A 27,022-nucleotide genomic window follows, 5' to 3' on the forward strand; every position below is an offset into this window, starting at 1 on the left:
GACACCATGCAGGAGTCATTGTTAGATGCATTTAGAAAACTACAATCAGAAGATTCATGTTAATTTGGGGTATTTTTTAAAATTGGCAGGGTTTGCAACGGCTGTATTTGTTTTCAGCTGTAGTTAGAAGGGATTTTGTTTGAAACATAACCCATTACTGACACAAATAATGTTTTAATATTCATTTTTTTCTAGCGCACACCTCATTCAAGCCATTTCCTCAATATGACAAAGACAAACCAACTGAAAATGCCTCTTGATGGGAATGGGATCAACATTCTGAGACAATGCGGTCCTGCCATTAAAGACGTCCTAAAATACAAATATGAGTGCAGCATAGATGTCCTTGGTATGGACTCTGTTATGGGCGAAGACTGCAGTCCAGAAATCAACCAATGGCTGCAGAGAAAAGGTTTTCCTTCCTACTCAAAGGGACACAGGTGTCTGTGTGGAAGGCTGACCTCCCCAGTTTCCACACAGCGCTGTCGTCAATGTTGCCAATGAGAATCTGCCACATTATGGTGGTCTTGCTCTGGCACTCTGTGAGGCGGGAGGCCCTGACATACAGAGTGACAGTGACAAATATATAAAGAGGAATGGTGCTTTGAAAACAGGAGATGCAGTTATCGGTAATCCAGGGTGTCTCCCATAACAGAAGATAATTCATGCTGTCAGCCCACATCTATCACCTGGTCCTGGTTTAGCTATGATGTTCAATGGGCTGAACCGCAGTTGAAGAGAACAGTGAAAAGCATCCTTGATAGGGCTGAAGAGAACAATTTCAAGTCTGTGGCCATTCCTGCTTTGAGTTCTGTGGTGTTTAACTTCCCCGTGGATAAATGCACCGACATCATCGTGGACACGGTGAGAAAATACATTGAATGCGGATACCAAAGAGGTATTCTATGCAAAATCGCCCTGGTGATGATGACGAGCCTGCTGTTAAAGAAATGGAAAGAGCCTGCCGTCAAGCATTTGGCAGCATGACTGCACCAGTCAGCCAAGCGGCCCGGAGCAAAACCAATACGAGCGGATCCAAAACGTCTCAAACCCCCCTGACTGTTCAGATCGGGAATGTCCATCTGACCCTCAGGAAGGGTTACATTCAGGAACAGGAGGTGAGCATAAATCTTTATTTATTTTCAGTAAGTCATAGGATGTATTTTTATATATTTTATATTTTTACAGTGTGATTAATGAATTTCCTTAAACACTAATGCTAAAGGAACACTAATGATATACCTCATCATCCACTATAGATTCATAGATAGATAGATTCATACTTTATTGTCATTGTGCAAACTTGTACAATGAAATTGGGGGTGGTGCTCACTACCCATAGTGCAAAATAAAACAGTGCAAAAATACAAACACAAACAACAGCAATAGGCACAATAAATATAAATATGCAGTCATAACATATAAGTGTCTTTTTTTTTTAAATAAATAAATATGGTAGAGGATTTCACATGTCCATTGGGGGGGGGGGGGGGGGGGGGGTCAGGCGTTAAGTAGACGAATTGCCCAGGGGTAGAAGGTATTCCTCAGCCTGTTTGTCCGGCTCCCAAGGGACCTGTATCTCCTACCCGAAGGAAGGAGTTGGAAGAAGCCATGGCCGGGGTGTGATGGGTCACTCATAATTCTTTTTGCCCTATTCAGCCCCCGGGAGGTGGCAATGTTCTCCAGGGAGGGCAGATGGCAGCCGATGATTTTTCCTGCCGTCTTAATAACCCCCTGCAGGGTTTTCCTGTCTTTGGCTGTGCAGTTTGCGTACCACACCGTAATGCCATACACCAGTACACTTTCAACAGCAGAGTGGTAAAAGGTCTGCAGCAGCTTTGTCCCCACCTGGCATTTCCTCAGCAGTCTTAGAAAAAATAGCCTCTGCTGAGCTTTTCCGACCACCGCAACCGTGTTGGTGTGCCAGGTTAGGTCCTTACTGACCTGCATCCCCAGAAACTTGAAGGATGTGGTCAGTGTGCGGGAAATGTAAGATCATTTTCATAATGCATCACTTTCCCTATCCTTTATTGTCCTCCCCTATCAGACCGACGTCATTGTGAACACAACAGGAGATAATCTTTGTCCATCAAATGGAGAAGTTTCCAAAGTCATCCTGAAGAAGGCGGGCAGCAAAAGGCAACAAGAAATTAACAGTAAGTATAAAAAAGCAAAGGCATCCCTTCCCCTTGTGTTGGAGACAAACTCCTATGGTCTTGGTTGTAAACAGGTGTATCACACTTTGGTTCCTGTAAAAGGTGTGGACTGGGCTGGAGAGTTAAGCATATTATAATAACTATATATTTGTATTTGAACATTTTCCGTTACTCTTATAAGGTCAAAAACCGAACAATGTAATTTAAAGACTAACTTACACCTAGTTGGATAATACATTTTAATCTATCCTGAGAGTGCTCATGCTTGGGAAATCTATATATTGGTGTATTCGTGTGTGCATGTCATGCTGTGTATGGTTGTGTGTGTGTGTATTTGCTTACATGTATTGTTGTGTGTGTGAATTTGTGTGTGTGAGGGAGAGTGCCTTGTTGCGTACATGGCGTGTATGTATGTCTGTATGTATGTATGTATGTATGTATGTGTGTGATTGTTTGTGTGCGTATATGTTGTGGGGCTAGAAGTGTGCATGTGTGTCTGTGTGTGTGAAATTATAATATGTCCTCTCATAGCCATTTGTCTACCTATTCTGATTCCCAGATCCTCAACAAGGCAATGCAATTATGTTTAAGTCTGGCGAACGCTGAGAGACACAAGTCAATTGCCTGTCCGGCTATCGGCACTGGCCATCTGGGCTCCGCTAAACAGGAGGTGGCCCAATTATGACCAAGGCAGTGGAAGACAGTGCCAAGAAGATGCCAACAAAGATGGAGGTTGACTTTGTCAAATGTCCTCCTGAAAATGACAGATAAATGGTAACCATAAAGTCCTATTCTACGCCTAATAGTTTAGTTCTTTCAAAGTCGTGCCGTCCTTCCATCCCACTCACATTGATCGTGTCAAATCTTTTATTGTTTAAATACAATTAGAATGTATCACTGTTGAACAACAAGACATCTGGACTTTTTTTAGGGTGCTACCCTTACAACTTAGTATGATATAGTTTGTATACTAACTTTATGAAAAAAGTATGTTATAAATCTCTTCCCGTTAGGCCTTTGAAGCTAAAATAAGAGGGCTCCAGGGACAGAGCTCTCCCGGCTCTGATACTGGGCTATCACGGGGTGAGCGAAAGCCACATTAAAATCCTTCACATCATTACAAATATTTTAGCAATGTTACTTCAAGCTTGCTGTACTTTTTGGTTGTTTTTTTTGCCCTCCCCCCCCCACCCCCACACCCCTGTGCTTATAGGGAATTAGTGCTTCGATCGAAGCAAACGAGGAGGCCAAGAGTTGGCTGGAGGAACTCCTCCGTTGCTCCGGCACAGCAACGGTCAACAATAACTTTATCCAGTACCTCGGCGTGGAGGAGCTCCACCAGCTGAACAGCGGCGCTGCACCGGCCACTTTTTTGATTGAGGAGTTCTTCGAGATGGGCTGTGCAAAAATAAAAGTCCAGGCGGAGTCGTCGAAAGATGTCATTGTGCATGTGTTGAAGGCAGAGACCTTGCTCTGTGCCGTCCAGAAGGAGTTTGCGAGAGGGGTCTGGGCCCACATGCCCATGCTGCCAACTAGAGGAAGTATGTCTGATGCAGCGTCGATTGACCCAGGGGACAGAGAGCATCAATTCAAAGAACAGGGGCTATACATTCAGAGGGTAAGAAACTTTTTACTACAAAGTAAAGAAGAGAAAACATGAAAACTTGCATATGGTTTCACAAAATATGAACTAACAATCTACATACAAAAATGCCCAGAAAAAACTATTAATACTCCAAGTTAAGACATATAGAAGCAGAGTATGCTGTTACTCCCTGTGTAGCTTGTTTAAACTTTGTTTTTATGGCATATTTCCAATGCAGATCTTGCCAGTTGATAACGCTGCTCTCGAAGAGGTCTTTTTAGCTTAAGAAAAACAGCTGGGCTCATCATCTCCCCCTCGGAGAATGTACCAACGCATACCTGCACAGTTTTGTTCCATGCTCAAGGACATCGGAGGGAATATGCACCACCTTATGGTATGTCAGTCAATAAATGTGGAGTTCATGAACATTTTACCAATAAACATTAATGTTTTAATATTGAAAGAACATCTGTATGGGTTGTGGTGATTGACGGCAATGCCCCCTTCACGCCCATCCCAAGTACGGAGAGGGCATCTATCTTTTCGTGAGGGGTGCAGTGGACCTGTGGAGAGAGCAGAGCAATCAGGATGTGTATCAGTACTACGTTGAAGCCCAGGTGTTGACAAGAAAGTCCACCCCAGGTAAACGTGACCTTATCATGCCTCCTCCCGTTGGTGACGATCCACTCGTTCGCTACAACAGTTTAACAGGGGGAACCTATATCTCTTTGATTTTTTTTTTAACATACAAATCTGAATCTGTTGTTGCTAAGTAACGGTAACTAATAAAGGGAGCTTGTAGAACTGTTGAGGTCGCACTTGATATTCAGTATAAAAGCACTTGTAGCAATAATAATATTGATTGATTGCATTTATATAGGGCTTTTTAAGAAACCCAAAGCGCTTTACAAAGCGAGTATGTGTGTGTATGTGTGGTGGGGGGTACGACTACTCATTATTGCAGCCACACCCAACCTAGGTAGCTTTACTGGGTTCCTCCAAAACCCTGACACAGTTAGAGTTTTCAGAAAGCCGGTTATTGTATAGTTGGAAGGTTTGTTGCATGCAGATCAGGGGTTGAATACTGCCATGCCAGAGCTCTCCCTTGAGTGTATGGTGATGGCTGGTTTAACCTTTGTGCCCTGATAGATGACTGCAGGTGTGCAGCCTCGCCCAGTCCAAGTCCAAACCACCTGACTCGGGCCAGGTGAGGCTGCTTATATCAGCCATCAACCACACAAACACAAACACATCTTATCCAGTCTTAAATTGCTTTAAGACTTAGAAGAGTTCAATATAGGATTTTGGGCCGAGTGAAAGTACCACATCCCCCGTCAAATTAAAGATGGCTGCCTAGACCATGCGATGATTTAACTAAATGAAGCAAGAGAATCCTACTCGAGTAATGGTGTATCAATTTTAATAAAACATCTGAAAGATTGTACTCAATATAGGCTTTAAAAATAAGTAACCACATTAAACACAAAGATAAATATTTACAGATTGTATATAAACATGAGACATTTTTTTCAATAAATAAGACTTAAATTGAAGGATACATATATATATATATATATATATATATATATATATATATATATATATATATATATATATATATATATATATATATATATTCTCTATTGACATTATATTTCTCCTATGTCTACCAACTCCTAATAAAAACACGAGGACGTTCCTGTCGTCCTCAAGTCAGCAGTCAATCTATCTGAGGGGTGACACTTTGAAAATACATTTTTCAAGAGCGTATGCTGTAATGTTTGACACATTTGCAGTGACAAACATACAGCAGGATAGACAAAATCATGGACTGGTACATTATTGCAGTACGAGCCAGCTCCATCCATATTGAAAACCACAACAGTACAATGTGACCGTCTGGCCGGATAATGAAGTTGTTCTCCTTGCATGACCGGAAAGAAATGGGTTATGTACGTATGCCGTATTTTCATATGGACTGAGAACAATAATATGATAAGACCTAACTTATGGAAAACTGTCTGCCCCCCTTTATTTCCTCAACTGTGGAATTATAAATAAGGTGTCCAACCGTATGTTGGTATTCACTTCGCAGTAAAAGCTACCACAGCAAAAGACTATTTTGATCCCTTAAAGGCTGACTCCCAATGTCTTAGAAATGTTCACCCTTACATTAAGTTACATAAATACACATCTAGATCACACACACACACACACACACACACACACACACACACACACACACACACACACACACACACACACACACACACACACACACACACACACACACACACACACACACACACACACACACACGTTGGAGGAGCTACTCCATGCACTCTGGGATCTCCGTGGTGTCCACCAGCAGTGTGTGGATGATGCCATCCCGCCTCTTGCCGCTGCTCACTGCCTTGATGCAGCAGTCGTGGTTTCCCAGTGTGAAGTGGGTCTCTGTTCCGTCTTCCACAAACTCCCCCTGTGCACACGCCGAGAGTGACAGGAGTTCAATTTACTTTGGTTTGACGCATGCTCTGGTTCAAATCATTGCTTAACAGACGCAGGATTTCTTAAACCACAAATCGTATCCCTATCTCTTGGGAATATATGGTATCTCTTTATGAGCCTGCCTTCAGAATTCTTAAAAGGAAAATGATGAGCCTGCCAGGTGCTATAAATATTTGAATGTAGACCTGCTCACCAGTTTCATATGTACCCATGTACTTGATTATATACAGAATATATCGGGTTCTTGGATAAATACTATGGGTCCAACGACTTGAAATTTCTTGGCTGGTACAAATATTTCCATTCTATACGTCTCTACTGATTATATAAACAGGTTTGAGGAGGTAAATGAATGGCATTCAGAAAGTGACTAGTATTTTTCTAGCCATCTACGGCTATGACACGTTGGCCAATACATCAGTAAATCCCTAAGAAGAGTGATGTAAACATGCCTACCGCGGTCTCCATCTTCTGTCCGTTACACCAAATATCCATGGTGTCTTTTTCTGGGGGAAGAGATATGAGAGACACTGAGAAAGAGACACGAGTGCTGCCAGTTATAATTAATAAATAAATATTTTGCTGTGACAAAGATAACTCTCAATAAAGAGCACCACCTCTGAATCTGAACATTTACATTGACATTACCACATGTATGCCAGCAGTATGCAGATCCTTATTACTGCTATTAACTGCTATTAAGTAAGCAGAAACTTCTTTCTTAAGTGCCTTAAGCCCCAAACATACATGAAGTGCCTACGGTGACTTCAGATACATGCCGTTGTGCCTCAAGGATTAGGGAGCAGGTACGAGCACCTTGCACAAGGATGCCCTCAGTTCGTCTGTGGTTGTTGGGGATCAAACCCAGTACCTTTTGGCAGGGAGTTGGTCCCCCCTAGCCACTTCACTATCCGGTTCAAAGTACAGACTGTTAGTATATGGCCGTGTTGTAGTATAGGAGGGATCAGGGAACAGGCCACGCCCCTATCTAGGTAGGACCTGTTGCTAAGCTACACGGGTAACAAATCAATATTACCTGTTTCAATATGTTGATTATATGATTCTCATGGACATTGTAACAACCACATAACCTCCTATGATCTTAATAGGTGCACAGCTACTGTGAGACAAGGGATTATCCTGTTTAATAGTGAGCGGAGGTGGATAAAGGATCCTAAGCAGCTAATGGGCTTAGCTTCAACTCTGACATAACAACTGTGGGAGGGACACTGTGCAAAAGTTTGAATCAGAATGCTTTTTGGGAAGGAAACCAATGTGTGTGTTTTACATTAATAGGGGATACAGGATGGAGATAACTCTTCTTTTACCCAGGACAACTCTACAGTCTGTGCCGTCCAGGTTGAGCACCCAGGTGCTGGTGACCTTCGAGCGGTTCTCCATGTACTTCTTCAGGCTCTTGCCGTTGATCTCCAAGGTGTACTCGTAGGCGAAGCCGCTCACGGCATCGATGTTGATGGTCGCTTTGGTGTCCGAGCCGCCCACACAGAATGTCTCCTTCCCCACCAGCTTGAACATCCAGTCTCTCCGCAGGATTTCCTGTAGAAAAATAAACAATAGAATACCAATGTTTACTATGGAAATCCCAATGCATGCAACCAACACGCATGCATTGGCTCATAACAAGAATATTGGACTAGATTCAAGTACCTTCCAACAATGCAGAGGACCCTCATCCCCGTGCTTACTATGGAAATCACAATGCATGCAACATGCATGCATGGGCTCATAACAAGTGTATTGGAATCGATTCAAGTACCTTTCCATCAATGCAGATGACCCTCTTCCCCGTGGTGGTGCCATGTTCAAACTCAATGCGATGGACTCCATCGCTCAGGGCTACTTCCCACACTCCGACCAGGTCATTCGACATCCCGAACGCTCCGTGACTGCCCGAAGAACTACGGAAAAGTGCGACATTTATTTCGGACGACCGAAGGGTATCTTTCGCAGACCTCAACTAGGCTGCACAGACTTTAATCTATTGACCGTGAGCCAGATATATGACGGTCTACAATCCAACCAACATAAATTAAACACACGATAAACACATGGTACAGCGAAGAGAGACGATACTAAAGATAATCAGTCATTAGTGTTGCCAGATTGGGCGGGAAATCGGACCCAATCTGGCAACACTGTCAGTCATCAAAAGTAAATCTCGCGTTGCCTGCATGAGCTATGTGCCGGTTTATAGACTATTTCCAAAGTAATGGTGCAGCTATAGCAACGTTGAAAGTCTTTCGACTCGTTTAACTGACAAGTCAAATACATGAGAATCGACAGTGGCCATAAATGGAAAAGCGGTGCACAATCTCTGTTATTCACAAGACTAATACAATGAAACGTACAGTTGCTATCATGTTATATTTAAATCCCTATAGACCACTGAAGTAAAAACTGTACACGTCTATTTGGTACACTTCTATAGTGGATTTGTTATAGTGGATGCTATAGTGCTATAGTGGATTTGCTAAGTAACAGCTACAAAACATTAGCATTGTATCTGTAAACTGTTACTATATGGTGCATATGATGTGATGTGAAGGCTTTTACTTTGAATTAAAATAAACCGAGATGACACTCCTGGGTTTGCTTGGCGTTGTTAGGTACCGGTGATGCCAGATTGGGCCAGATTGGGCGGTATATCTTGCCCAATCTGGCAACACTGTTAGGGACTCGTTTTGGATAAGGTTACTTAACAAATTTCCAATCACGCTTCGCTAACTATCTATGGGCACATTTGTCAATTGTTTTAGCAAGCAGGAATACCTCAACATTTCTCAATGTGTCTTACCGGGTTAGTTGAACAGTATCGCAGCAGAGCTGTTTGTTGTCCAGAGCTTCAACAAGCTTGCCGTGGCTTCCTGGTTACTATAGCAACCTCCATACTTTAAACTGCGCCGCCCGCAAACCGACTCCCAACCGACGTAAAATCTCTTGAGAGACTCACACTGTCAAATATGCTATTTTTGTTTTATATTGTTGTCTTAGGTTCATGATATGTATGGAAGTTATATATTTGTTTGTGTTTATATTATAAGGCATCCGTAGAACAAGACATTCAGTAAATACTCCATGCACTTTTTTTTTTTAATGTCATATTAAAACGTATTACTTGTTAATGTTATGTTGGGCTTTAGGGCCACCCACTGGGATAATATGTGTATATATACACATATAATATATATAAAATATATTATATTTTATATTTATGTTTCTCATATATATATAAGAAACATAAATATAAAATATAAATAAATAAATAATATACAATGTGTATTGAGCTCTATAGTGATTTACATACACTTTTTTACCTGGATAGCTGTCGATGTTAAAAAAAAATATATAAAAATCTATATATACAATAAAAGTTATGACCACGAGAGGGCAGTGAAAGAATGGGACATTCTGCTCCCCCAGAATGATAGAGAAGACACTCTCTATTGCTCTGTGCTCCCCCATACCGTCAAATGATGTCAGTGTGGCAGACAGCAAAACAATATAGGCTACTATTGGAATTGTTTTTTATTGTCACAAAATATACAAAAGAAAATGGTTAATAAACAAAATCGTTTCTGCTTTAATTACCAAATAACCATATCATTGACATATCATTCTGCATCACATCAAGGACCAAACTATATACATATCAAACTTGCCAAGCTATTTTCCAATAAAGGCAGACTCAGTGTCCTAAAATACATTATTTGATGATTATTCAATCATGTCAATTGATCTAAATATTTTAAAAGAAATTATTTCATATATCATTATCCATTTCCGTCTTAAAGCAAATAGCCTTGAGTTATTCTTTATTTATGCTTTTCATTAAAAAAACACATTCCCTGACACGCGCTTAAGGTGCTGCAATAGAAATAAAGAAGGAACTAAAGCGAAGGCATGCAGGCTTGTATTAGTGCCTAAAGTCCATCCGTCTGTCTCTTTTTCTCAAAGATCTATATAAAAAAGACATGGAAACATGTTAGCGTGCTGCAGGGATAAAAAGCTATTATGTCTGTGCAGGGTGGTCGGGGTAATACACCTGGCATTACCATAAACCTAATCGATCTATTAAAAATGTCCGTAGACGATAATCCCATTCACCAAATTGGCTAGAACAAGGACTAGTGGCCAAAAAAAGGTACTTTGAAGCAACAGATACTCTTTCTCCTTAAATTAGTTTAGGGTAGGCCTACAGTTATGTTTAATTTGTGGTATGGCAACTACACCAATAATATGTATTGTTATATTTTGTAGACTGGTTGTGCTATCAATACAAGATGGAGTTCAGAAAAATGAACAGATTGCATCTACATTTGGTTTTTGATGCTTAAAAGAGGTTCAAACCATTTTGTACTAGACTCAGTCATACTCACATTCATCAATGTTGTAATGAATGTTGTTTTAACAAATCTGCTTTGCAAATCCCATAATCTCCTGTCCCTAAAGGTGTTCTCATCAGGCAGCCAGTTCAGTTCCAGACTGCAGCACTGCCTGACACCACCACCTCTAACCACCACCTCTAACCACACAAGAATCATCACAGAACACCGAATATTATCAAAGATGATCTGAACAGAAAAAAAACAATGCCACACAGACACAGAGTAGCCCGCTTTGAACCCACGCTCACACGCCAGATAACGTGCAGAGGGCGGCTGTGATAATGAATCATCATTGGAAGCTTGGGATCAACACAAGACTTTGTTCGAGCCTTCATCGGGAAAACATTACAGAGGGCAAGCAAAAAGTCAACGATCTAGCGAACATGTGTTTTTCTTTACGTCTGCACACTCGTACGTGCAGCACCTGCATCGAATGATGTGGTCGTTCGGTCACTTCTCATTGGGAATTAACAAGTGTCTTTGTTGCGCACAGGGAACCATCGACATAGTTATCCGTATGAAAGACAGAAAGAACAAAGATACACATACTCGAAAATACACACAACTAGACACACATGCACATGCAGACAGACATGAGTTAATGCACACACACACATGCATACACCTTCAAAACACATGGATGCACAAACACACAAACAGACACACACAAGCCCGGGCTCATCTGTGGTAATGATCTGTGGAACAGACATGTTGTTGGCTGTAGAAAGTGTTTGTGAGAACAGTTTTAAGACAGTGTCTCTCTCTTTCTCTCTCTTGCAGGAAAAAATCTGGAACCAAAAGCCAGGGCGGAAGGGGAGGAGAGAGAGAGATAGAGAGAGAGAGAGAGAGAGAGAGAGAGAGAGAGAGAGAGAGAGAGAGAGAGAGAGAGAGAGAGAGAGAGAGGGCGGGTTTGAAGAGAGCTAAATTATAGTTAAAGAGAGCGCATATGTGTATAGTCTATAAATGTGGAAGAGAAATAGAGAGAGAGACTAAGGGATAGAGGGAAAGAGATCTGGCAGTCGATATTGTGTGGTGAACTGATTTTTTGGACGATTTCGCCAACGCCTCTCCCAATACTGAAAGTCAGGTCCTAAAGCCTTAGAGCGCACAGGATAGTGTTGAAATGTCCTGCTCTGTACTACAGCTAACAGCACTAAATACCAGAGAAAACCTTCATCTCCCTTTGCTAAATCTGGACTCCACTAGCCTCAACGAAGGATTCTTGCTTCCTCTTTAGTTTTTACCAGAGTGAGGAAAGAGGGATTTATAGCCCCTACCCCTGGCCTCTTGGTCGCAGGCCGTCCATTTCAACCTGTTTCATAACAGCATGCTTCATTATTATTATTCCCTTTTTTTTCATCTGACGACCATCTGCTGTCTGTTAGCCCAGGCCTGACAGCTGGGACAACTACAGCAAGGCAGCAGGGAGGTGGGGTGTCTGTAAGCACAGCGCCTACTGGGCCTCTACACTGGTCCCATACTGGAAACATACCACAGCAGGCACAGAGGTCTGCCGTGGCCTCTGACTCTCATGTCGTCAGGACAGTCTTTTTTGGTGAACAGCGCCAGAGACGGAACACGCTGTAAACACGTGGTTCCCAACCTCTACTGGCCCGATCTTTAGGTTGAAATGATTTATTTTGGTTCTTACATTTTTTCTTGCATCTGCTTCTGCACAATTACTCTTCAACCCAATCGACTTCTTAACATCATCAGTTTCAGTGACCAATATCCCAAGTGTTTGGTAGTAGTTTTCTTATCGCCACCAATCATTTGTCGATTCTTATATGCAGGAACATTATATCAAAATGACGTTTCACCGATCAAAAAGGAACTACCAAATATCCTTAGCTTACTGTCAACAATACCCACGACCCCATATGCACGACACGGTTAATCTCAGCGATGATGTCATCTGTCACTGCCTCCATACTTTCAACACTAATCCAGTGGTATCATTACTATTGACAACCTACTTATCTATATAAGATCTATCTGTACACAATGATGACTATATGGTCAGACGTGTGCACCAGAACACTAATTAGAGCAGGTAGGATGTCAAGACGTTATTTTACAACCCAGTTAGGGACGCTCGAGTTGAGGATCAGGAAACCAAACATTTCAGTTGGCACCCGTCGGCAATCCACAGTAAGGAACACCCTGTTCTATTCCAAGAGCACCTTTTTCATGGGAAATATAAGTATGGCCACCACCGATGACGTCGATGACTAGTCAACGCTACTCTAGGCTTTTCAACTGCAACAGTTAAAAAAAACGGACTGAATGAAATAAATTAGATAACCTCAATACTTGTAGCCATATATCAATGCTATTCACCCCACTAGGGAGGATAAAGGAATATATTTCCATGGCAACACGTTGCCAAGACAACAATGTAACTATACAGAGGCATGAGAACATATTGTTTACTTTTTGGTCTGTTTAAACTCTCTCTCACTCTCTCTCTCTGACTTCATTGATATATTAGGAATATTGTGTATACACATGCCGGCAGAAATGTTTGTATTAAAAAGAGCAGATACATGTAAACAACTTATCCAGCATAGCCACGAAATGTATGCAGGTCATTGGAACGTTATGTTCAGAAATGTTCTGGAATTTAAACTATCCCTCCCTGTCTCTCTCTCTCTCTCTCTCTCTCTCTCTCTCTCTCTCTCTCTCTCTCTCTCTCTCTCTCTCTCTCTCTCTCTCCAGCAGGAACACCTGGTATGAAACCATTGTGATGTGTATTTAGCTTAACAATGCAGACATTGGCCATGCTCTGGTTAAAAAGCAGAATAACTTCAATGTTGTCCCTTGTTCAGTTTTTGGGGACAACACAGTGTTAGAACAATCGTGTAAAAAGTGCCAATTCAACAATCTCTCTCTCAAAAATAAATAAATGCCTGAGAATTAAATTGAGCTTTTTTTTTTCCACAAACGACACACTTTGCCGGCCAGCCAATATAATCCAACTCTTTCCCTCCACTGCACCCAATAATAGAGAATTACACATTCCAAACTGTTAAGCATTTCCTTTGCAAAGATTCAGTTATAGCGGGTGAACGGAGCATCTGGCAGTAGCGCTGGTCTGCATCCACCCACCTCATAAAAGCCCCTACATCATACCGGTCACTGAGCCTGCCGTCAGTAGACAAAGGTGAGGACCCACTCGCCGTCGGGGTCTCTGACCTGGTCATGTGACCCTGTGCTGTCCCCAGGGGTCGGGGTGGCGGCGGACTGCAGCAGGAGAGCCAGAGGCAGACGGGGGAACTGCGTCTCCAGGGAGGACAACGACTGCCCCGTCACACTGTACGCCTTGAGGGCCGACAACCCGTTAAGCAGCGCTACGTCCAGGAAGGTCAGGCGGAGGGGGGGGGGGACACCCCTACCCGCTCCCTCCTCCTCCTCCAACTCCTCCACAGAAGACGACGATGACAAAACCCGGGCAGCTGGCATGACTATGGAGAGCTCCTGGTCGGGATAGGGCGCCCCCTGGGCGCTGCTGTGGATCTTCAGGGTGAGGAGGCCCAGCAGAGCCAGGTGCTGGGAGTTCAGGGGCTTCCCTCCGCAGGAGACCAGCTGCAGGTGGCTGACCCGGCTCCCGTTGAGCAGGTCCTGGAGGAGCCCCGTGTCCCTCAGCCACACCGTCACCAGAACGCGGGGCTCGCTCAGGCCAGCAGGGGGCAGCGCGGTGGGTGAGACGCTGCGGCAGCTGCACTGAAGTTCAGCCAGAGTTTCATCGCAGTGGAGCACCGGCGCCGGGCAGCTGCAGTAGCGGAGGCCGCCACCGGGGACGCTGTCCTGAAAGAACAGCATGTTGTTGTTGTTGTTGATGATAGCCGGCTCGGTGGCGACGGCAGAGACAGGGGTGACAGCCGCTGAAGTGGGGGTGGACTCTGTTGTCCAGGCGATGCGGGACGGCAGGAAGGACAGGCACAGAAACCACGGTAACAGGGCGGAGGAGATCTTGTTCAAAGACATCTCCCTGGCAACCGAGCTGACTACATCTTCACGGAGGGCAGCCACTGGAGACGGTGAATACTACCTGTGACAACCCAATGAGAAGCAGGATTTAAAAAAATCATTGCGGTGACAGAAAGCCTTTTACACAGCCCCTTATAGCAGACTATCTTTTTAAATACATCCATCCTTTTCCTTTTTCCTTTTTAAAACATTCTTGGAAGACAAAATAAAACAAATACAAAAAGAAACTCAATGAGAACTTCAATGATACTTTCAATATGATTTCAATACTTCCATTCCATGTAAATCAATCCCTCTTCTCTTTTTAAGTCTTCCATATTTACTGCTTTCTTTTACAGCCAAATTGACACACAAAGAAGTCCTGTGTTTCTCGTTTGCTGTATACAGTAACCTGCCCATGTTTTTATAGTGCGGCGGCCAGGCCAGTGTGGGACCTATGCTGGATTGAAACCATGCAGCCCTTTCTCTCCTCTTCCAGTCTGGGCTCCCACACAACTCACTGAGGCTCCTTGGACTTAATTATTTATTTTCTTCCCTCGCTTTTATTGTGGAAAGGTCCTTCCAGGCCCCCGGCTACTGTGGATGGCGTAAGGCCGTCCATAAATGTGCCCGTAACACTGTGTGCTTCTCCAAATGGAAGAAAAAATGAAAGAAAGAGAGAGGAAAAAATGAAAAGTAAAGTAGAGGGCCTGACAAATTATAAACGTCCAGGAAAAACAGAACAGTGCCTTCTTTCTTTCTCCCCCCACCGTTTAGGAAGGGAGGAATAGAGCGATGAATAAGCACTCCTGACTTTCCCCCCAGCTTCCCCTGTTTTCTTTCACTTTAAAAGGAGGAGAGGACTTTCTGATGTTGTGATTGGCGGGACAGCTGGACGGAGCGCTATGAAACCACGTCTGGAAAAAGACGAGCGTGGATTGATGTGGTGGTGCATGGAGCAGAGCCGCTTATAGCAACACACCAGGGCTCCCAACGCAACACACTGAATATATGAATCTTAATACAGAGCTCTCTCTTCACAGGTTGGACCCAGCACCACGTCCTTAAGTCTAGCGCACGCCAACTTGACTCAAGCCCACGGTTAAAGTACAACGTCTTATTACAAGGCATTACACAGCAGTCTGTGTACCTACCTGTACATCTGTGTCTGTGTGTGTGTGTGTATGTGGGCAACAATAAGCCAGCTGTGAGAGTGGTTGTGTGTGTGTGTGTGTTACATAACACTTAACACAAAGCTAGGTTGACAAATGTAACCTTGTTGTAACCTTGTTGTGTAGCTTGTGTGTAACGTCCAACCTGACTCGGAGTAACACCTGGAGCTGATTGGATAATTTGTTTACAGTAGCCACTGTCTCCCCCCCACTCCCTGCTACGCCACACAAACGTACACACTCTCTCACTCGCTCCCTCTTACCTCACTGCTAATATTAGTCATTGTCTATCCAGCTGTTCCAAACCCAGCCCTTCTCCCTCCTCATGTAAAAGTATCTATCTCTCTCTACTTCCATTCCTTGCTCTCTCTCTCTCTCTCTCTCTCTCTCTCTCTCTCTCTCTCTCTCTCTCTCTCTCTCTCTCTCTCTCTCTCTCTCTCTCATCATCGCTCCATAATGCTCTTTTTGTGGACCCTTCTTGTGGTCTTTACATTAGCCGTATTTTATATTATTTCTCTCCCATCATCCGATTCCTTCATTCCTCTTTCTTTCACTCTCTCATTCCCTGTCGCTCAAATCCCTGAGAGAGATACTAATTGTGAAAAATAGAGAATAAGACAGGGAACGGAACACCCTGTAAGAAGGGAAGAGCAGGAAGGAATGAGTGTGGATGCATGTGTGAGAGAGAAAGGGAGATCAAGAGAAAGAGAGCGGGAGAGACATACAGTATGTGAAGAGGACTGGCTGTGTGTCTGTATGCATGTGTGTTTGTTTGTGTGTGTGTTTTTGTGTGTGTGTGTGTGTGTGTGTGTGTGTGTGTGTGTGTGTGTGTGTGTGTGTGTGTGTGTTCGTGTGTGAGAGAGATAGAGATCAAGAGAGAGTGGGAGATATATAGAGTATGTGTGTATGTGAACCTGTATGGGCATATGTGCGCAATCGCATGCATGTGAAAAAATGCATTGTTCCAAGTGCGTGCCCAATTGCATTGGGCTGCGTTGATACACAAACCGATGCATTCAGGCACGCACATTCACGTGTGCGTCTGTACGTTTATGTGTGGATAGGTGAGTGAATATGCATTTGGGCGCATGCATGTGTGTGTGTTGGAGGAGAGTCTGGGAGCTCATTCCTCTGACATCATATCCTACACTCAGCCACTAACACCAAAAACTCTCTCTCTCTCTCTCTCTCTCTCTCTCTCTAATGCTCTCCATATTCCATTCCCTTTTTATGCCTCCCACTCTCTCCCGCTTCTGCTCCCTCCCATCCCTCAAGATCTTTAAACCTCTCTTTCCCCCTCCCTCCTCCCCTCCCTCTCTCTATCTTTCCCAGTCTCCATGCTACTAAGTCTAGGTTAGAAAAGGTTTCATTCTAGGTTTCATTCATATTTAAAGGTTGGGTATGGGATTTGCGAAACGCCAGCAGATTTTGAAAATACACAACTCAAATGGTCCTACCCCCTCTCCTTCAACGCTGACTCTGACTCCACCCATTCCAAGTACCTGGACGCGCAATCATGCACGAGCGCGAACACAGATGCGCGAGAGCGAGCCAGGCTAGCGTAGGTTTTCGTTAAACAACATGGCAACATTAAAAAAAAAACATGGGGATGGTGGCGTCTTGCCTGCCATGGAAATTGTCTTCTACTGCTAGGTCCAAATGTGGATTAACTAGTTCAAGTAGCTACCGCAGGATAACAACAAACAGGAGCTTGCTCTGGGTCACAAGCTCTGGGTCACGAGTACTGCACGAAGAGGTCGCGCGCGGGGCGCGGGGGAGGGGGAGTGCAGTACGACCGATGATTGACGTACTTACTGTCCAATGCAACTCGGTGGCTCTGGAAATAATTGGCTGGAGTTTTTCGAGCCCTGCCCATTCCACAGATGATTGACTTGTTCAATTTTCATGTCAGTACTTCTAACTCAGTGGCTGTAAGTGGGTTATGATAAGGATTTCAAGTAATTCTGCAAAAATGGCCAAAAAAGCGAATTCCATACCCAACCTTTAAGCTTGGTTGTGTAATAATATAGTTGTATAGTAAAGCCTAGCTTTACTAGATAGTATAGAGTAGCATAGCATAGCTTAGTTTAGTATAGTATAGTACAGTGAGTATACACCATCAAATTGTATTGTCATTTGAAGATGTAATATACTTGTGTACTACTGCATACAGGTGTTTCTGGGCTGTCCCTAAGAAACACTGTCCTCTCATCTGATTGGCCAAGCTGTAACACAGCTGCAGCCTTGGATGATGTCATCTCATTCTAGAAGAAAAATACACTTTAAAAAACATCCTGGAGTTTTCAAAGTCCAGGAAGTTTATAATGTGCAGAGATTCAAATTAAGCTACATCTATATACATTAATGTATATCAAAATATACAATTATCTACAACAGAGAAGATAAAAACTACAACCCGACAGAGCGTCGAAGAAACTTCCTGATTTCTCGTCTGTCTGTGTCAGGGAAGAGACGGGACTGTTTAAAAAGACACAATGAGTGTGCGTGTATGTGTGTGTGTCTGTGTGTGTGTTTCTGTGTGTGTGAGAGAATGTCCTGTTCTCCAGATGTCAGATGTTTGACTCCAGATCACAGTCACATTTTGTTCTCTCTCTCTCTCTCCCTCTCAAAAAATAATATATATATATATATATATATATATATATATATATATATATATATATTTATAGATATCTATATATATATATATTTATATATATATATATCTATATATATATATATATATATATATATATATATATATATATTTATAGATATCTATATATATATATATTTATATATATATTAGTGGTGTCAGTTTTATTAACGGCGTTAACACAAACCAATTTTAACGGCGTTAATTTTTTTATTACACGATTGACGCTCTTTTGGCTTGGCAAACGTTGTCGTTTTTTTACCTGCTATCTAACAACAACTAGTCAAGTTAGAAAAACTACAACACCATACCGGATCTAGCTACACCGGAAACAAAAACAACAAGCACGCCGCAGAAACTTGGTGGGGCAAGCAAGGATATGGAGCGCCGTGTGTGTGTTTCGAGCCTGCACGAGAGTTCAACATTGTCATTAGCTGTTACATCTTTCTGACCAATCGCAGTTCAAGGTCCACCTGGGCTGTACCACTTCGGGAGGGGCCGCTCAGTTACTCCCCTCTAGACAAAATCAACTTGGTTGCGACGTTGACCGTTTGTTGCGGCTGTTGAGTGAGTGAGTATGGCAAGCCATCCCCGCCAGAAAACAGCATAATTTAGACGTGTATCACCTTCATCACGCCATAAAAAACGCCCTAAAATGTAGAAAAACTGTTATGTAATTATATTTCGCATCTTCGCTAAGCAAGAGTTTTGTTCGAAAGTTCAGTGATTGAAACAAATAAAAGCCTGGGTTATTGAAGTTTTACGGTAGGCTTACCACTGTCATGCACCTACCCGATGTCAGGTGGACCGGGTTGAATTCACTGGGGGTCTCTCTTCTTACTGTCCTTCTCAACACTCTCTGATCTCACTAAGGCTAGCAGCACGAAATCAAGGGATATTTAGAATAGAAAAAAAGTGTGATTATTCATGATTAATCGCAAGTTAATTATGACATTAATGCGATTAATCTCAAAAAAATATTTTACTCGCTTGACAGCACTAATATATATAGAAATGTAGTACCACGGTCCAACAGGAATGAAATAGTGTGTACTGGGGAGGTATACAAAGCCATGGGACACTTTTCAGTTGATATCATCAATTTAGAATATTTGATCGACAAACTAGAGTTTTCACACGCGCATTGCCCAAGCTCAAACTCTAGTTGTAATTAAACCCATAGCAACAATGTGGAAACTCCAGTCGATAATGTAAGAAATTTCTGAACACATAATATAATAACATTTTGCCTATAATTTTACAACGTAAACCATTCGTTCAAAACAAATGACTCTTAAAAGCAGTGCCAACATTCAAATATTTTTTAACCATTCAGCGAACAAAAGGCAACAGGCTGATCATTGAGGGGGCCACTCAATGATATGCAGAAGCGTCAACAACACACCCACTGAAGTGGTGTGAGAAATACAGACTTTCTACTCCTCATTCACATATAAGGTCATTTACATTTCCTACAGGGAAAATACTACCTCAGGGGTAGTATTATTCAGGAGTTTTTCAGGGTACAAATGTCAGCATATGTTGTTCACACACACGGCCCATCAGCAGAAGATCAGGACTTACACGTGTGTCTAAAAGCAGTGTTTGAGCATTTGATTACATTATAAAATTTGTCAGGGGTAATTGTTCAATGGAAAGTGTAGTATACTATGCATGCAAATCAATTATCAAATAGCTTTTAGTGTTATTCGGGGCTGAAAAGTGCATTGACATTTTAAAATGCAAGGCAACTGTTTAGTTGAAAATAATAATCATGAAATTAAAAATCTCTTGCAGTGTCTTGGCCAAGACAGGCAGCAGTAGCCTAGAGTCAACATACAAATAGCATACACACAAAACATAAGAAAAATAAAACAACTAAAACAGGGGGGAGGGGGGGATATCAATATCGCAAGACATTTGGGGAGGCTCAAGGAGGAGTGTAATATTACATTTGAGCAACGAAGTGTAGTCTTGTGGTGGACTCTATAGACATAATTAACCATACCGTGTAATTGACATGTTTTCGTTCTGTGTTATAGGGACAGTGTCTCTATAACAATCACGTTACTTCTGTGTTGATATGCCGGTGCGATGATTGAATTTACCGGTTTTTATATGACAAAATGTACGACCCGCCGTTGCTTGACGAGGTGATACATAGTCTCTTCCCTTATTTTAATGCAATTTATACAGTCTATAGACAGAACGTGTACCTGGGCGAGTGTCGCTGCTGTGTGTGCACGTGCGTGCGTTCTAACCTGCGCGTGTGTCGACGGCGGAGCCGTTATGTTTAAAAACATAACATCTTACCTGGACAAGTGTCGCTGCGGTTTGTGCGTGTGCGTGTGTGTTCTTACCTGCACGTGTTTCGATGGAGGAGCCGTTATGTTGAAAAAGATGACATCTTAGCTCGGCGAGTGTTTCGCTGCCTTTGTCTTTGACTACGGTGTGTGTGCGCGTGCATGTGTGTTTGTGTGTGTGTGTGTGTGCGTGTGTGTGCGCTTCCGTGTATGGACTCAATAGCTAAAGAGCACAATGCCACAGGCAGTCTCCCAGACACGCCACCCCGACCGCGATTATTATTTTTTTTAAACAGGTTTACCTTTTCTTGCCTCTGATTGGTTAGAATGGCTCGCCTCCAATTATAGTTAGGGTTTGAGTAATGGGTAACCCTAACCAGTGTTGGGGGTAACGCGTTAAAAAGTAACGCGTTACAGTAACGATATTACTTTTATGGGAAACGAAGTAAAGTAACGCATTACATTTCAAATATCGGTAACTATACTTTACTGGACTATAGTAACGCGCTTTCCTGCGTTACCCAAGCTTTGCCTGTGTGTGTTTGCCTGTGTGTAAAGTTATGATCTGTTTGAGTCTGCGCGTTTAAATGCAGAGTCGGGTAAATAGCCGGTGGCTCTGCTACCACTTGTTGAAAGGGCAACAGCGCCACTTAGCCTAGCGGTCGGAGTCAGCCATGCTCCAGCAATAGAGTACTTACGTGTGACGTCACGTTTCCATAGCAACCGATTTTCGGTTCTACACAAACCAAATTAACAAGGGGAAATCCTATGCCACGCAAACCTTTTATAGGTTCCTGTGGCATAGGATTCTTGCCTCGCACGTAAGCCTATCATAGTGATCGATTTAAGTTAAATCGATCACTATGGGCTTTTGGGATGACGGGAATTTAATTTATTTAATTAATTAATGTGTTTCCTTTTTATGGGCTTAAGTTCATTTGTTTTAATTTTAAGGGATAAGTGACCTTTATTTTTATATTTTTATTGACCATGAATCTAATAACACGCTGGTTTTGTTCTCATGTTTCCCAAAGGCTGTGTTTTGAAACTTGAAAAGTTGCTACTGATTGACCACCACAGCCTCCTTTATCCTGTTGGTTGTGGATTTATATGCCATTTTATATACATGTATACAATAAACACAAGGTGATGATAGAGCTATGGTGTTTGTCAATTCATCTACACAGTAAATTAAGAAACGGGAAAAGTAAAGTAATAAGTAGCCTAGTGAAGTTACTTTTTAAATGCAGTAACTAAGTAATCTCATTACAATTTACAGAAGTAACTAGTAATGAGTAACAAATTACTTTTTTTGAGTAGGCCTAACTACCCCAACACTGACCCTAACCCATAACCCTAACCCTTACCATAACCCTAACCCTAACCAAAATCTCCCGCAAACAGCTAGGACTAATCGATACACGATCTAAAGGAGAACCCCTCTAACCAATCCGAGGCGGTAAGCCTGTTTTTGGAAAAAATATTTCGCCCCCCAACCCCTCGCTCTCCAAAACATAAAGCGGAATAGTACTTGACTGTGGCGCACGCCACACCACAGTAAGCCAACACGTATAGACTTGCCATTTGTACTGTACACATACGAATGTGGGTGGGTCTGCTGGCGTGCGTGTTTGTGTGTGCACGTGTGGTTGTCTGTGTGCGTGCGTACGTGCGTGTGTGTTTGTGTGTATGTGCGTGCGTAAGTGCATGTTTGTGTCTGTGTGCGTGCGTGCCTGTGTGTGCGTGTTTGTACTTACAGGGAGCACTTTCGGTCAAAGAAGTATGACGTCGCCTGCTCCGTGTCCACAACGCGTTTTATCCATCGCCCCCCCACCCCCCCCCCCCCATCCTCCCCCCTCAGCGTGAAAGGCGGCCGTCGGAGCGTTCACATCTACCGGCAACATCAAAGGGAACCGCCCGCTGCCTCTGTGGAACACATCAACATAACGGAGGAGAGACTTCAGAGGAAGGCAGAGCAAATCAAATAGCCATATGGGGAGACGGAGAGAAAAAAGTGAGTGAGAGAAAAGTGCGGAAAAGTAGACAAAGGCGGTTTAAAAAACATGAGGCGGCATATAGGAGTCAGGAAAATAAATACTGTAAAGAGGGCTCTCTTACTCGTTTAACAGCAGATCACTAGGACCAGCTCCATCTGGTGACGGCACGATAAATGCAAACACTGGGCACACATCATCCGCATGTCTTCGCTTTCCCTCTCTCTCTCTCTCTCTCTCTCTCTCTCTCTCTCTCTCTCTCTCTCTCTCTCTCTCTCTCTCTCTCTCTCTCTCTCTCTCTCTCTCTCTCTCTCTCTCTCTCTCTCTCTCTCTCTCTCTCTCTCTCTCTCTCTCTCTCTCCTCTCTCTCTCTCTCTCTCTCTCTCTCTCTTTCTCCATAAACCTATTTTCCCCTCACTCTTTCCCACTCCTTCACTCCTCCCCTCTTGGAACCCACCACTCCTTCTTTCAAATCATTTATCTGAATCGGAGCGGTGGGATTTAGACTGCTGCCCCCTGGTGGCTCACTAGACAAACACCTAACCCCTGCTATTTATAGAGTTCTTACAATGCATGTGTGATGGGTTCTATTTCAATGGTTCTAATGGCAATTCATGATTGAGGAAAATTACGTCGGCCAGTAAATCTTCTTTCCTTCTGCTTGTTTTCGGTTACGCTAATCCAAAGAATATCCAATATATCCATATTATTGGATATTTTGTTGCCGATACGTCGGCATATTTCGATGCCTTGTGAGAGTTTTAGTAATGTGATATCCTAAATAAATGTACAAACCTTATAAGTCTGTCCTCTACTCTCCTCAATGTATGCATCAGGGCACGGAAAGAGAACCTATCGTCACACACCTGTGTTTGTCCATGACGCCTCTGTGAAATTAGGCTACTGACCTCATTTGTTTAGTGAAGTTTAAACTGAGGGCACATCAGCAAACAAGCACACAACTCGCACAGCAGAGTGTGTGTGTGGGTGTGTGTGTGTGTGTGTGTGTGTGTGTGTGTGTGTGTGTGTGTGTGTGTGTGTGTGTGTGTGTGTGTGTGTGTGTGTGTGTGTCAGTGTGTGTTTGTGTCAGTGTGTATGTCTATAGGTGTGTGTGTGTGTGTGTGTGTTTGTGTCAGTGACTCAGTGTGTATGTCTATAGGTGTGTGTGTGTGTGTTTGTTTGTGTCTGTATGCATGAGTTTGTGTGTATGTCTGTATGGTGTAGCAACTGCCTCAATAGTAAGAGTCATCCAGGTATGTCATTGTGAACCAGTTCTGCAGCATTGTCCCCTTCTGCCAGCCATACACACTGAACCACATCCACCCGGGCCGGGCGATCAGACCAGTTCCACGCCCCTGAGGAAAGAGAACCCAACCTGTACCGACCTCTTCCTCTGGAAGACAGACCATAATACCCTAAAAGCCTCCAAACTGAACCCCGTCTGACAGTTTATTCACAGTCCAACCTGAAGCATGGGACAATCAAGGACATATATTTAATTTAAAGTTATAACGTTGACACACGAGTCATGACTCGTGACTTTTTTTAAACAGGAACACACTCAGTAATTTGTTTACGATCACACTATGTGTTTACAGCAGCAACAGTGGTTGCTAGTCACAACCCTAAAAAGAAACCCCATCCCAAATAAGGTCATAGCAGATGGAAAAGCTGGCTGGCTGCTCTCTCGCCAGCTCTCAGGGTTTGAGGAGTGAGATCACTTCCTGTTGGGTTCCTGTAAATGCCTGGTGGGGAAGCAGCCAAGATGGCAGCCAGGGAGACGGGGGTTGAAGGAGTTGCCCAATTCAGAGAAGCCATTAAAAATAAGTACAAGTGGAGCCAGCCATAGCATTACCCAGGCCGTTGGTTTCCTGTTATTACCCATTACACACTGCATTGTATACGTAGAGAAATACAGCAAATTATCAAGTTTAATCCAGCTTTACTTTGACTATTCCTTGTGTTTAAATGGGTTGACTCCTTATACCTATTTGTATTTATTTTGTTCAATGGATTATTATGGGGCTCACTACTGTGATGACCCTATTACACTACTGATTCACTTTACAGTTATTAAGATACAACACCACCAGGGCATTGATACAGGCACTTCTGTCTTCTACTTTTCTGTCTCTCTTTCTTTATTTTCTCCATCTCGCTTTCTTCCTCTCTCCCTATCTTTTTTTCATCCTCCCTTTCTTTCTCTCGCTCTTTTTTTATTTCTCTTTCTTTCATTCTCTCTCTATCTTTCTTTCATACTCTCTCCTTATCTTTCTTTCACCCTCCCTTTCTTTCTCTCCCTCTTTCTTTACTTCTCTTTCTTTCTCTCCCTATCTTTCTTTCACCCATCCTTTCTTTCTTTCTCTCCCTCTATCTTTAATTGTTTTCTCTCTTTCTTTCTTTCTGTACATCTCTTCCTTTCTTCTTTTTCTCTCCCTTTCTCCTTTTCACTCTTTATTTCATTCCATACTTCATCCCTGCTATCCTTACTCCCTTCTTCCCTTCCTTCCTTCATGTGTTTATTCTCGTTCACGGTGCAACAGGACCCGGAACACCCCAGACCCATCGTCATACAGCCGACCTACAGCTGTGTGTAAGCTCACACTATGGTCTGGTTAGTGAACTGTCTGATTGCTAAACTCAGGAGTCCATTGGAATCTGCTTCATATGTGTGTTTTATAAATGGACAAATCTCATTAACTGTGATAATTCATGTCCACATCTGAGAAACGTTCCCACAAATGGACGAGTGTGCAATTCATAAACAGGAGAAAATAAACGAAAACCAAATCAAAACACATTAAAGAGAATGTAAAAATACAAGCAGGTGCACCAGAACTAAGATCCTACCCAGGATTGTGTGATTATTACATAGTAGGACTCAATCACAGCCCGGTCCAGTGGACTCAAGCCACATAGGTGAGATGTAAACATAATCTTCTACATACCTGGTCAGACAGAGGTCAGTCTTCTTAACTATTCCTCAATCTGCATTCCAGATCAAATGTATTCCCAAAGGTGTCGTTACATTCCCTCTCCTCTGTCCACATCTTAGGATTCCTCCAACATGTCCTCTCTTTAAAAAGGGATGTTTTATTCTACTTTTAAACCTTGTTGTGCAACTCTACTTCAAAACCGTGTTGTTTGGCGCTACTCTCTGGGAAACAAAAAGGAAAGGGTTTACTGTTGTGACCAATCTGTGAACCATGAAGAAATGACCTCTGGGTATACAGCTTCCTTTATTTATTTGAATCTTTCTTTGTTTCATTATTTTTTTTCCTTTCTTTCTTTCTTTCTTTCTTTCTTTCTTTCTTTCTTTCTTTCTTTCTTTCTTTCTTTCTTTCTTTCTTTCTATAGTTTATCTCTCTGTCCCTCTTTATTATGCTCTCTCTCTCTCTCTCTCTCTCTCTCTCTCTTTTTCTCTCTCTCTCTCTCTCTTTTTCTCTCTCTCTCTCTCTCTCTCTCTCTCTCTCTCTCTCTCTCTCTCTCTCTCTCTCTCTCTCTCTATATATATATATGTATATATATCTTTCTCTCAGGCCCCGTCCACACGAAGCCAAAACGGGCGAAAACGATCCGGTTTTGTTTAATGCTGTTCAGGAATATCTCCGTAATAATAATAAAACAATAAAGCAATAATATAAGAATAATACAAATTATTCTAAAGAGGTCAGAGACTCCGTGCACAGCCCCGCTTTCCCCAGTGAACCAAGAAAACCCTGTGCCGTGATGAACGGGGGATTTGACCCCCTCGGTTTTACACAGGAAACTTGAGATAAGAAATTGAAATCGCCGGGCGTGCCAAGCTGCGACCGAACCGGCTCGGCAGTGTAAAAAGACCTATAGCCAGTGGGAGCTGAGCTCCCATAGAGAGAGTTCTGGCTTCCATGAAAGCAGCAAACTCAAATATCTGTGGGAGTCTCTGAAAATACAGCAGCATAATATTGTAATTACAAATAAAGCTATTTCCCTTCCACATGCAGAGTAATATTGACGTTAAGTGGGATAATAGAACGCCGGTCTTTATGAAAATAAGCCCAGACAGTGCGAACCGGACACCGACGCAAAACGGAGGTGCTTCGACCTGAAGGGGCTTATTTTCGATTATGAGCGGCTACTTGCCAAACGAAAAAATAACTTTTTACAATTTATTTGTTAGAGAAATAGTTAGCCAAAGACGTTGACGTCGCTTAGCAACCGAAGAAGCTGGCGTTCTATGTCGTATAGGCTTCACCTTTTGAGGCTATCGCTATTGGGTTATCCCTAGGCGTGAG

The 27,022-nt window shown here is 42.8% G+C and overlaps 2 protein-coding genes and 1 pseudogene across 2 annotated transcripts; 1 reads left to right on the plus strand and 2 right to left on the minus strand.

The window, feature by feature from the left end:
• Positions 1-395: 395 nt before the first annotated feature.
• LOC130373055 (protein mono-ADP-ribosyltransferase PARP9-like) lies at positions 396-4,952 on the plus strand (annotated as a pseudogene).
• faima (Fas apoptotic inhibitory molecule a) lies at positions 4,716-9,414 on the minus strand. The gene is made up of 5 exons (XM_056579819.1): positions 9,065-9,414; positions 8,027-8,168; positions 7,578-7,806; positions 6,706-6,755; positions 4,716-6,220 (listed from the first exon to the last, which is right to left on the minus strand). Exons 2-5 carry the CDS (start codon positions 8,138-8,140, stop codon positions 6,071-6,073), a joined length of 543 nt encoding a protein of 180 aa, XP_056435794.1. The 5' UTR covers positions 8,141-8,168; positions 9,065-9,414; the 3' UTR covers positions 4,716-6,070.
• A 180-nt stretch (positions 9,415-9,594) lies between these two features.
• On the minus strand, positions 9,595-22,583 carry LOC130373514 (uncharacterized protein C21orf62-like). The gene is made up of 2 exons (XM_056580057.1): positions 22,513-22,583; positions 9,595-14,706 (listed from the first exon to the last, which is right to left on the minus strand). Exon 2 carries the CDS (start codon positions 14,640-14,642, stop codon positions 13,806-13,808), a length of 837 nt encoding a protein of 278 aa, XP_056436032.1. The 5' UTR covers positions 14,643-14,706; positions 22,513-22,583; the 3' UTR covers positions 9,595-13,805.
• Between the last annotated feature and the right edge of the window lie 4,439 nt (positions 22,584-27,022).

Source organism: Gadus chalcogrammus, chromosome 20 (assembly GCF_026213295.1).
Source record: "Gadus chalcogrammus isolate NIFS_2021 chromosome 20, NIFS_Gcha_1.0, whole genome shotgun sequence".
Classification (NCBI taxonomy): Eukaryota; Metazoa; Chordata; class Actinopteri; order Gadiformes; family Gadidae; genus Gadus; species Gadus chalcogrammus.

Excerpts from the sequence above, each read along its gene's own strand:
- faima (XM_056579819.1), bottom strand. The coding sequence starts at position 8,140 with ATGTCGAATGACCTGGTCGGAGTGTGGGAAGTAGCCCTGAGCGATGGA. Across the intron at positions 7,807-8,026 it reads TCATCTGCATTGATGGAAAG|GAAATCCTGCGGAGAGACTG; the intron begins GTACTTGAATCG and ends ATTTTTCTACAG. Across the intron at positions 6,221-6,705 it reads GACAGAAGATGGAGACCGCG|GGGGAGTTTGTGGAAGACGG; the intron begins GTAGGCATGTTT and ends GCGTGTGCACAG.
- LOC130373514 (XM_056580057.1), bottom strand. The coding sequence starts at position 14,642 with ATGTCTTTGAACAAGATCTCCTCCGCCCTGTTACCGTGGTTTCTGTGC.